The sequence below is a fragment of the Abramis brama genome, assembly GCF_963993115.1.
Source record: "Abramis brama genome assembly, chromosome: 18".
Taxonomy (NCBI): Eukaryota; Metazoa; Chordata; class Actinopteri; order Cypriniformes; family Leuciscidae; genus Abramis; species Abramis brama.
In genome coordinates this window covers 1,943,976-1,956,593 of record NC_139980.1, presented here as the reverse complement: position 1 = coordinate 1,956,593, position 12,618 = coordinate 1,943,976, and the positions used below count along the sequence as shown (strand labels likewise).

At 39.8% G+C, this 12,618-nt stretch overlaps 1 protein-coding gene across 38 annotated transcripts in view; it reads right to left on the bottom strand.

Moving 5' to 3' along the window:
* ptprk (protein tyrosine phosphatase receptor type K) overlaps positions 1–12,618 on the bottom strand; it is a 188,609-nt gene that overhangs the window by 91,048 nt on the left and 84,943 nt on the right. For all 38 annotated transcript variants that reach the window (XM_084091694.1, XM_084091696.1, XM_084091695.1 and 35 more), the window contains 3 exons: positions 11,419–11,500; positions 7,178–7,293; positions 4,498–4,672 (listed from right to left, as the gene is read on the bottom strand). In XM_084091694.1, coding sequence (XP_083947820.1) covers positions 4,498–4,672; positions 7,178–7,293; positions 11,419–11,500 — 373 coding nt within the window. The remainder of the gene's footprint in view (positions 1–4,497; positions 4,673–7,177; positions 7,294–11,418; positions 11,501–12,618) is intronic.

Sequence of the window (12,618 nt, the reverse complement as noted above, 5' to 3'; positions counted from 1 at the left end):
ACTGAATGTGGGCTTCACCGTGGACGAGCGCTGAGAGCGCGAGTGTGTTTCTGTCAGGTGTCACTGGCTGTTTCACGCGGGTCATCCATCATGTGTGTGTGACATGAGCCAATGATAGTGATGTGCCCTGCTGTTACCCTTCCTGAAGCCCTGTCTCATCTGTCTATCCCTCACACACACACACACACACACCCAACAGGAAAACGCACTTGCCCTCGACTCAACATCTTATAGTCAGAGAAATAATGTGTTTCTTTGTCATTTATTTCACAGGCGCTAGGACCCGGCAGGGACGTGTTTGATCAAAGCAAGGCCGCGTTAAAAAAAGAAAAGGTAAAGAGAGAGAGAGACAGGCATAAAGGGAAGGAGAATATGTGAGGGAGGAAAAGCAAAAGGAAATATTTCCTGTGGGAAGCGTCACAGCTTTTTTATTTTGAAGTTTTGATGGGGCCTGTGAAGGGAAAGAGATGACAGACGCGAGCGAATCCGGATCAGGGACACGGCAATCTAACACCTGACGGACAGCGATAGAGAGAGCAGGAGACACACTCATCCCTCTCTCTCTCTCTCTCTCCGCGCTGACAGGACATGTGATCACCTCTCACACACTCCTCACGCCTCAAACGCTGCTCTGACCCCTGACACCACAGCGTCACCCACAATGCAACGCTCAAAAGTTTGACTTTTTTTAAAAGAAATTAAAGCAAGGATGCATTAAATGTATCAAAAGTGAGAGTAACACATGTATAATGTTACAAAAGATTATATTTCAAGTAAATGCTGTTCTTTTGAACTTCATATTGATGAAAGAATCCTGAAAAATCAAAGTTTCCAAGGAAATATAAACTGTTTTTAACATTGATAAAATCATAAATAATTCTTGAACATCAAATCATCATATTAGAATGATTTCTGAAGGATCATGTGACACTGAAGACTGGAGTAATGATGCTGAAAATTCAGCTTTGATCACAGGAATAAATTACACTTTAACATAGAAAACAACTATTTTAACTTGTAATAATATTTCAGTGTTTTACTGTATTTTTGATCACATGAATCCAGGCTTGCTGAGCAGAGAAGACCTCAGGCTTTTGGCTAGTACTGTATGACGAATAAGGGAACACCAGCTCAATAAAGTAAAGTGGGCATTAGGAAGATCTTTGTCAGGTTTGAGACCCTGAGTGTCGCCCAGGTGCGAGTGTGAGAGCAGCAAGTGTGTGTTCAGGGAAAGCCAATGAATCATTGATGCGTTTCACAGTCAGGAACCCGACGCTTGTGACATTAATGAAGCGCTTTCTGTTCTTCATTCTCTCAGATTCTCTCAGATGAAGCTTTCGGAGTTGTTGACATTTTGGCTCTTTTGGTTTGTTTGCGTTTGTTCTGTGTGTGTATCGTCGGGAAGTATCAGACGATGGCGCTTCATCAAACTTTAACGATCCGTCAGCATACGCAGAGCTGGTGTCTTTAAAATCTCCCTCGTTTCAACTCCTGATCTCCGGCTGTCTCTCCAGGCATATTTACCAGCGATCAGGCGCGTGTTTGCGACGGGGTGCCGCGCGCTCACAGGAGCCTGACAGCCTGTTATCTAGTCATTAGGAAATCACAAGTAGCAAACAATCATCGTCTCTCACGTCTCGCTCCAGCACAAACACAACTGCACTGGGAGAATCTGTGGTTTCTTCAGCCGTTCATCTTAAACATCACTTTTGGATGCATAACGTTCTGGATTTGACTGTACGATTCTTTAAAACTGGTCTATCACAGACTTCCCAAACTTTCCAAAGAAAATGTAATGTAATGACACGGTCACGAACTCTCAGTTTAGTTTTCATTCTTTTAGTTTGCTTCATTATTTCCTGTTGTCTTTATTCATTTTCCCAGTTTAATTTCCTGGTTTAATCATGACAGCCGCTGGTATTTGGGTTTGTTATCAGTGTATTCTTAAGTTCCTGTGTTTCCTCGGCTCTTGCACATGCTGGATTATTCTGAGTTTATTTGATCATTAAATTATTAGTATTTGGAATCTTTCGGACTCTTTGGAACCTTCATCATTGTAACAGACACATTCATGATGTTCTGATATTTAGTTAATGGTCACATGACATGCATGTAAACGGATTTTTGTGAAGTGTTTTATTTTGATTGTTTTTGTTTAACTCTTTCCCTGCCAGCTTTTTTTTGGGAAATAAGTTGCCAGCCACCGCTTGCGTTTTTGACCATTTTCACAAAAGTTTCATGGCCCCAAGAGTATTTTGTTGAATGAATATCTGAATATGCAATATATCACAAGAAAGAACAGAGCAAAAAAAAAAAAAAAAAGGTATTCTATCTTTATGCATTCTTTTTTTATCAAGACATGAAAGTGGTTTTCATAAAAAAGCAACATTTTTAAGCAAAAAGCCGAGAAAATTGTACAGCCCAAAAGTTACATTCCATTTTATTCATTCTCAGCTTTTCATTATCTCACAAGGTCCTGGTCTATTAGTTCTCGAGGACTTTAAAGTAGACAGACGCTTTCTCCTGTGACGTCGGGCTCAGAAAACCAAAAGCCTTCCAGTTCCGACTAGAAGTGCTGTTTTGAAGAGCGAGGTGTTTCTGCAGCGGCACAGGGAAACGATCTCCAAACCACTGGTACCCAATAATAACAGGGCGGTGCTTATCGACTGTTTGCGTTTGAATCTATTTCACAGCACACGTCTTGTCAATTCAGTTTATTCCCTACAAGCGAGAGCAGGCTAATGTCATTACTCCAGACCCTGGGCTAAACTCGCCGAGGCCACAACTGTTGTGTTGTGTTGTGTTTTATTGCCCTCTCCCATCTCTCTCGCTGCAGCTGGAGGACACACAGATCGATCCTTCTCCAGCGTAAGAATTTGCCACTGAAATTTCCATTTGTTACAAAGCGGCCCCAAACAGCCGTGAGGGCCCGCTGTCGCCCCGCATTAGGGAGAGCGGGAGCTAATAAAGCACTAGCCCGGGGTCACGCGCGACAATAGGCAACTCCGTGCCAGCTCCCATTAGCGCACGCACAAATCCATGGCCCAAAAATTTCCGCTGAAATTAGCATCTTTGGTATCCGTGTAGCAGGATGTCAGCTGGAGAAGTGTGGTGGAGATATCTGAACTGTCAGAGCGCTTGAGACTCAACCGGCCCTTCTGCCCTCCGGCCGCCGCTAACTTTCGCACTCCTCTCAGAGTCGCATCTGCACACGGGACCGAACACAGCAGCACTTCTGCACGCTCTCGGGTTCGGGGGAGGTCGCCAAGAAACACCCAACGACATTTGTTTGCGTAAACAGGTTGTGCATATTAATGTGGCATTGTGCGCCCAATGGTCATTCAAATGTGAATGCATTTGTATTATTTAGCAGCGTTTAAATAAGCAGAGGGTCGCTGTAGCCATGGCTGTTTCTTCTTGACTTCGGGTGGGAAGGGCTGAAACTAGTCTATAAAATCACAGCCTTTTATTCATTAAATCTATATAGACGATACGCACGATATATCGGCCGCCATATCCGTATCGGACGATATATGTTCATTTGAAATGTTATCGTAATCAGCCCGATAAGAACATTTGGCCGATATATAAAAGCTGATAAATAATGGATTATTTCCTCCAGCTGAGACTCTTCAGATGCGCACTGTTTTGAACTGCTTGAAATATGACTGGAATCACTTCAAAAAAGGAAAATACAGTAAAGTGCAACATGCAAGTCTGTCATATCGGCTACATAAAATTATAATGAGAACATCAATATAATCGTGTGCTTGGGACATGGCTTTTAATGGTTTTGTAATCAGGCTCTCTCTCTATCAAAAAAACAAAAAAATGGATTTAGATTTATCGGCCAAAATATCGGTTATCGGCTTTCAAATACAAAGAATTATCGGTTATTGGTATCGGCCAAAATTTTCATATCGGTGCATCTCTTATTATATGTGATAATAATCAACTCTGTACCCTTTTGTAAAATAAATACAGACTCATCAAATTAGAATATAGAGTCTGAACTATCTGTTTAGGGCTGTGAAACGATTAATCGCGAATAATCTCATCCAAAATAAAAGTTTGTTTACATAATATATGTGTGTGTACTGTGTATAATTGTTTTGTATATATAAATACACACACATGCATGTATATATTTAAGAAATATCTGCATGTATATACTGTGTACATATATACATATATATATATATATACATACTGTACAGTATTTATACATAGTTTATATTATATATAAAAATAAATATTTTATATATAAATAACACATTTTTCATAAATATATACATGCGTGTGTATTTATATAAAATAATTATACACAGTACACACACATATTTTATTTTTTATATTCATATACACATATTCATATTTTATCAGTACACAAACTTTTATTTTGGATGAGATTATTCGCGATTAATCGTCAGTTTCACAGCCCTAGTTTTAATCTAGAGAAAATGACAAAGACAGCATAAACCCAAAGCAAGCCGTTACCTCTGACTATGAGCCCAGCGAAGTTGGAGACGCCGGAGCCTCTCTCTGATTGGGTGACGCAGCGGTACAGATCTTGGTCCTGACTGGTCACCTCTCTCAGTCGGAAGGACGCCGCAAACTTCCTGTGGTTGATGTTCTTCTTCTCCGCCACTGGAATGTCCTCTCCGTTACGCCGCTATACATGTCAACAGAGCAAGTAATAATTCAGTCATTTCCTCAACATCATAAAGGCTTCAGATGTCATAATTCACCCAAAGTGTGTCAATATTCACAATGTGCTTTAACTTCAGTTCATCAATGTCTTTGGTATACGGATTTATGCTTGTTTATTGCAGAAGTAATTTATACAATTTTTTAAGTCTACTGTAAAGCAAATGTACTCAACTAAAGTTTTTTTATTTTATCAAAAATATATATTTTACTAAATAATATGGACCAATAATCAAAGCCATACGCCTAACCACGTTGAGTTCCAAATTTGAAGTTGATACCACAAAAATTAAGCTGCTAAAAGGTTTTAAAGTACCATCTCCGTTTTAATGCAGCGGTTTTCACAGGATGCTTTTTGATTGTTTAAGATTTTGGATTATGCTTACTAAAATATGCTTTAGAGTGAGTCTGGTTAAATGAAGTCTGTGATGTTTACTGAGGATCTGTAACCATTATAAACCACAGATTAACCACAGTAATATATGACACTGCAGTATTGCAATCCCAGTTATGGTTTACAGTAAATGCTCTTCTATTCCTTTTCCCTGGAAAGTGAACAAGTAGTTGTTGCACTTTATTTTAAGGAGATTACAGTGTAATTACACAAATAAGTACAGAGTACTATTAATGAACTCCATGTACTTACTACAGGGTTAAGGTTACAGGGATAGGGTTCGGTTTAGGGTTAGCTGCTTGTAATTATGCATAATTTACTGTTATCACTGGAGTAAGCATATGTAGCATGTCTAACTATGCCACCTTACTAGGGTGCTACTCCTTGGTTTGGGACTTGGGACTCACAAGAGCACCAGCAGGACTAGCGTTCAGGCTTGTTCTCCTGTAATCTGCTCGACTGGAGAAGCGACGGCAGTCAGTGTCACAGGCGATCTGAGTGAGTGAAGTGTGTGTGCGTGTGCGACAGAGGATCATTCATTAGCCCCTTTAACACTGACATCTCCTATTAGTCAGAAGACACCAGCACTTGCTTGCTTTCCTTCATTTCTTCACCTCCTCGTGTATCAGAGCAGAAAAGGTCACTTTTCCGACGCACTGTCAGGCACTTCCTCTTTCAATCTTCTCTGCATGTGAAGCCCTCTCATTAGTTAATCACAATCACAGGGCTTCACCTCAACACACACACATGAAAACCCTGCTGACACACACATCATTAGGAGAGCAGGATTTTCCTTCGGGATGAATAAAGTGGGAAGATTTGAGGAGACTCTCTCTCTGTGACAGGCTCTGCTGTAATGAACCCCGAGTCTCTCTCTCGCTGCTTGATTAGTAAGTGTGCTTATATATACCCGTTGACCATGAATATGCGATATAGTTTCCACAAATGATGCAATTCTTTGAGTATAGTGACATCGAACTTAAAAACAGCCGAATTGTTTGCTCCCGCACATCCTGAACTTGACATTCCCCGCCAATTAGGGTGAATGCCATCTCTGATCTAAAGCTCGACTGCAGTTTTAGTTCAATGGTCCTCCAACGGTGGGTCGCAAACACCCAAAAACAACTGCAGGGGGAAATATGATTCAAATTTATTTTAATTTTTTACTGTAATTGCAAATAATATAGGTAACACTTTATTTCAACACTTTTATTTCAACATTCTACTAACTATAAGTAAATTTGCAACTACGTGTCAACTAACTCTTATTGGAATATCAGTATTATTAGACTGTCTGATTAATATCTGCTAACACTTTATTTTATTTTATAATTAATAGTTAGTAGAATGTCTAAAGTAAATCATCAAAATGAAGTGTAACTGTAATATATGAATTAAATAAAAGGCCACTTAAGTGCATTTATAGAGAGACACTTTCATGACTGTGTTTCTTGACATCTTTTAAAAAGTGCACTCTTGTAATAATGTAAAGTTTTACTTTAAAGCACATTTTAAATAATTACGTTTTAATAATTTCTGTCATGCTTTATAGAAGTTCACTTATTTTGATGTGTTGACTAGCATACTAAAGCACATGAAAAGTACCTTATTATAATGTGAACTGTATCCAATATTGAATTTGAAGTTAATATAATTTAAATGTACAAAATAGCAACTTCGTGTGCAATTACAAATATATTTAAATACATGACATACAGGTTTCAATAGAAATGACATTAAAGTATATTTAAGCTTACCACAAATACATGTCAGTACTTTAGCCAAATTTCAAAGACAATAGAAGTAATTATGAAATTATATATAAAGATGTACTAAAAGCATGGGTCAGAAAGCACTAAAAGTTCAGCTAATTTCATTTAATACAAATTTAAACTATAATGCATTTCCATTTAGATGCATTACAAACTATACATTTAATTTGCGATTGAGTATATTGTTTTAAAGTGCATTGTTTTCGTAATAAGTACTCTCTTTTAAAAGTATGCTTAAGCTGGTGTTGATGTGTCAGACTGAGGACTGCTTCAGTTCAGCCGAGTGTGTGTTCTCAGTGCCCACCTGCAGCCAGAGCTTGTTGTTGACCGCGTCCCGGACCGTGGCGATGCACTGGAACGTGGCGTTCTGTCCGGCATTCACCTCCACGTCCCCCAAACGCAGGAAGTGAGGGGATTTATCTGCAACGAAGGACAAGACAGCAACGCATGACATTACAGCTCTCAAATACCAGAATACTAAACCAGTGCTGAACACTCCCAACACAGGCAATACATACAGATGTACACACAGCGTTTAACACACTGATGGTTACAGGTGAAATGAATGGTCTATTTTTGGGGTGATGCGGTAAGGTGGTTGAAGGTTTTAGGTAGGGGTTGGGTGATGTGACCACAATCTTATATCACAATATGAATCATTTTATTTCTCGATAGTGATATATCACAATATAGTTATTTTTACTTTAAATAAAGTTTTTATGATATAAACATTTAATTGAAATTTCATAAATCTCATCACCAATTTCAAAATCACATAAAATAGTAATACTTGCCTTGCATAAGTAAAAAAAAAAAAAAAAAGTTTTTCTTCTCAGCTATTTACATTCATTTGGTGCAGTAAACGACTTTGAGAATAACTGCTGAAAGTAGATCAGACCGAGCCCAAAACACATTACAAGTAGTAAGGGGCGTGTCCATTCATGAGGGGGGAGGGGCCTGTTCTGCATAGCGTGTTTGTGAATTTGGGGGCGGAGCAATCAAGATATGGGTATGATCCTTTTTGGTAGGGGTGAGTTCATTTTGGTGATTTCAAATATCAACAGCGTTTCTCAGAAATCGCTTCCTGCACCGACATAAACAACTGTGCGGCTTTATGTGTGTGTGTTTCAGGTGTGTACGCTCTCAGACAGCGCACGCATTTACTGATTTGAGTCCTCTTTTGCTTCTTATTGCGCTTGAACAGTTTAAAATCACTTATTTTTAAACCGCAAGGCTTCGAGACGGCACAGGACAGCAACATCACGTCAGTGTAACCGCAATAGAGACGATAGTCCAAAATCTCTACCAGTTGACAAATTTCTACCAGTTAATCGTGTCTACCGGTATATGGACTATCCCTAGTTTGAGGCGGCTGAATTATCCCCATTGTGTCCTCAATCAAGACTCTTTACCTGAGATCATGTGCACTGTAAGACACTCTGGATAGGACAGTCTGAGTATTTACATGATTCTTCTGTAACAGTACAGTTTGCCACAGGAAGGAAATGACTGTAACGGTTCTGGAAGTATATATGCACACTCATTTTTTCCCAGTTGAGTTCAGATAATTCTCCAATAATGAGTTGCGATCCATGAACCAAAAGCCTAGAGCAGCATCAGGTGTCTCTGAAAGAGAAATCACCTGTGGATTGGTCCTCTCTGACAGTCTTTCATCCGCGCTCTCTTTAGTCTCGTGTCCATTACACAGGTGTGTGGTTAGAAGCAGACCGAGAGGACAAGCTGCAGATCTCACATGAGTTTCAGCATGAAGTCTCATGAACACACACTTACATGCTTGCGTTTTATTAGGCTTTCTCTTCTGTTAAATGTGACTGCCGATAATATTACAAAGGTTCATATGATGGAAAACAGAATTTGTCTTGCTATTTTTAAATTATATGATCAATAAGTTATGACAACATATGTTTTCACATTAACTTTAACTCAATTTTCAACTGTTTTAGTTATTCAAGTTATTCATAGCTCATTTTTAAGTCAGTTTAATGTATGCTAATTAAAAATGAAATTACTTAAACATTTAAGTTGATTGTACTTAATTTTCTTTTTTAATTTGTACAGTGTTATAATAAGAGTGACAACTCAAAATATCCTCTCCAGTCCCTCCAGAACAGTTACAGAAAATAAATGACATTTACATTTCATTATGAGCTCTGTAACTTATTTGACATGCTTAGAAATCGTCCAATCATAACAGAAGTCATTGTTACATACATGCTCTTAAAGGTATAGCAGCCTGTTTAAAAACTGTTTAAAATGTGAGTTTTGTGTCCTTTAGTTCAGCAGCCATCCATTCATCCATCCATCCATTCATCCATCCAGCCATCCATCCATCCACACACCCATCCATTCATCCATCCATCCATCCATCCATCCATCCATCCATCCATCCATCCATCCATCCATTCATTCATTCATTCATCCATCCATCCACACACACATCCATTCATACATCCACCCATCCATCCATCCATCCATCCACACACCATCCATCCATCCATCCATTCATCCATCCACCCATCCATACAGCCATCCATTCATCCATCCACCCACCCACCCAGTATCTATATCCGAATGCTAAAAGTTGACCAAATTTACCATGGGTCATAGAGAAGATGGAAAATGGTCATAAAAACTGTTTTTGGTGCAATCAATCATTCCTGGCATTATAAATTAAATTCAGGGGACAAATATACTGTATGAAAGATCAGATTTATTTCTATACATTTTCAACATACCAATTTATATAGACATAAGTAACTACCGAATGCAGAGTATTTCATTATTTCTGTACTGAAACTGACGTAGGGTGAGAGGAAATCTAGCGTGTGTGTTGATCTGGTACGAGCAGCGGATCTTTGCTAGGTGTCGGGCTGGACTGTAGCTGTGCCAAATGAGCTGATACAGCTTTGGGAACAGAAAGCATCACATTCACTAGAGTGCCTTAAAGAAAATGCTCTTTTAGCACCGCAAAACATCCTCCGTGCAACAAACCTCCTTCATCTCCCTCTCATCCTGCATCGTTTTAATAAGATGTCACTCGTGATCAGCGGGAAGCTTTATTAGCAGCGTTCAGAGGGAATATAATCCATGTTGGAGTGGCAGTAATCCCTGTGCTCCCATGGACTTGCCGTTAATTGGGAATACCTGTTATATTATCATGGCTAAGCTCTGATCCCAGCGGATGCGCCTGACAGACACGTAAGACTAGCGCTAACCTGGAGAGATGATGGCAAAATATTAATCACTTAAAATGATATGTACATTGCTGACATTTGGAGTGCTGAAGTGTGGCTGCTGATGTGTGTCACTTGACCCCTAAACGCTGCATGTTAAGAGCAGCACTTGGCGTGCAATAAGGGCTAATTATATATCAGACGAACTTCAGTGCTCAGAGGATCTGAACTGCTCCATCTCTGTGTTTGTGCTCATGCGTCATCTCTGATCATTTATTGATCGCACTGCTCTTTACTGCTGATAAACACCCATAAACACACTTCCCACTGCCGACGTGATGGTCACGTGATTAACACTCATTATTTCATATTGAGACTCAAAATGAAATCCGTGTCTGTATCCCTGGCCCCATCTCACTACCCTTCAAAAGTTTAGGGTTGGGAAGATTTTTTATTGTTTTTGAAAGTAGTCTCTTCTGCTCACCAAAGCTGCATTTATTTGATCACAAATACAGTAAAAACAGGGAAATGTTATTCCAGGTTATTTTTTATTTTATTTTTCAGAAAATAAACGTTGTTCATTTTGCCTGTGTACATCTGCTAAAAGTTTGCATTAGCTAGTCATCTTTTAGTATTAGGCCGGCGACACACTGGCTGCGTGGCGCCGACGCCTATTTTTCACGCGACACGCAAGCGTGTTGGAAGCGTTTCCAGGCAAAATAGAATAGGAAAAAATTGTTTATATGTCATTTTGACACGAATACATATTAATAAATGACATTTTGATGTTTGGAAGTCTCTAGGTTTTGATATAAATGCAGATATAAATGTAATTGAAATTTTTTATCGATTTTCAAATATTGCACCTGTCAATACAGAACTAAATATTCTGTAGCCTATTTTGCCGTCAACACTGCCTGTCTTTGCTGCTATATATTTATGTTTAACATGAAGTATAGGCCTTCCACAACTCTCTCTCCATATGTCGAATATATCACCAATGAGGCTTATGTCACCTAGCAGCAGCAGCGCCGCGTCAGACACGTTTCTGGTGTGCAAAGACATAAAAAACGCCGCGCTCACGCCGCGCAGCCAGTGTGTCGCCGGCCTTAGAGTATTACATATGGATGACCATGGATATTGATTTCATGGGGTCTTTAAAATACTGTCCCAGTGTAGTAAGAAGAGTCAGTTATAAGACAGCTATAGTTTGACTTCCTGAAGCGTGTGATTTTTAGGAAATTACAGATGCTTTAAATTATAGGGGTGCAGGGTTTGAACATCCTTACCAGTCTAGACTTCTAGACCTCACACACACACACACACACACGTGCGGTTTCTGCTGACTCACCGCACGGGTAACTGAGCACCTGGATGTCATCGATGGCAATGAAACCTCGTCTGCCGTTCGTCACCTCCGCCTCGAAAATCACCTGCACAGAGAAAAGTGTGTTTTAGATGAGCTGCCATTCACTTCATACAGCTGAATCAATCCAGTGAACCAATGAATAAACCAAACCCTAACCCTATAAAAAAACTGCTCTTGCAAATAAAATAACATTAATGAAATAAAAGGCAACTTAAGTGCGCTTAAAAAAAGTGCACGTTCAGTGACCAAGTGTGCTTCTTTTTAACAAATGTAATGTAGCCCTGTTATACATCTCTGAGATGAAATGACCCATGTGTTAGAAAACTCCTCCTGGGTTGATAATCTGCTGTTAATCTACAGCATCCAACAGCATTATCTCTCCTCTATTCTCCCCGTCCTCTGTGTCTCTGGACTCGTTCTCCTGAGCTCTTTACAGCTGTCAGATAGGCCCTGTTTATATACAACGAAGCGGCAAATCTCATTCTGTTAATCTCCAAAGACAAAACAGCTTTTCCCAAACAGTTGCTCGTTTCCGGGAGTGAAATCTTCCTGAACAAGCAGCCACAGGCGGACAGAAGAGGCGTCAGTGAAAAGCCTGTGAATGGCGAGGTCAGTCTTAGGTTTCATTATTGAACTGAAGCACGACTGAATGTTGAATTCACTCAGTATTCTGCCTCGATGTGAAGGTCTGGCTTTTGTACAGCGCTTTCCCAGTGAACCTTTAATGTCCTGCCATGGCGTCAAGATCTCAGCGATGGAGCCTGGAGCGCTAAGCCTGCGATCTGAAAGTGACCCGTCTGCATCAGGCCAGGACAGAGGAGAGGCCGTTTCAATTAGAGCGAGGCCATCTGCAGTCTGAGCCAGGGAATACTGATAGACATTTTCTTCTAGCTCTTTAAACTGATCTCTCTTAAAATGCCTCTGACATTTCAAAAGCAAATCTCAGGGCCGCTCTTGGTCAGTAATGCTTATGAGCCGATTATGATGTAAATCTTCAAAAGTGTTCTGGCTGAATGCCGTTATATCTCTCTCTCTCTCTCTTGCTCAAGTTAATCCTACGGGATTCGCTCGTACAGTAATTCTGCTGATCAGCCATCGTATATGCACAATCTCGTCACAATCCTGCACCAATGTTTCCATTCAAAGTTGGAATATAGCATAAAACACTTGCAGTGTTTCCAT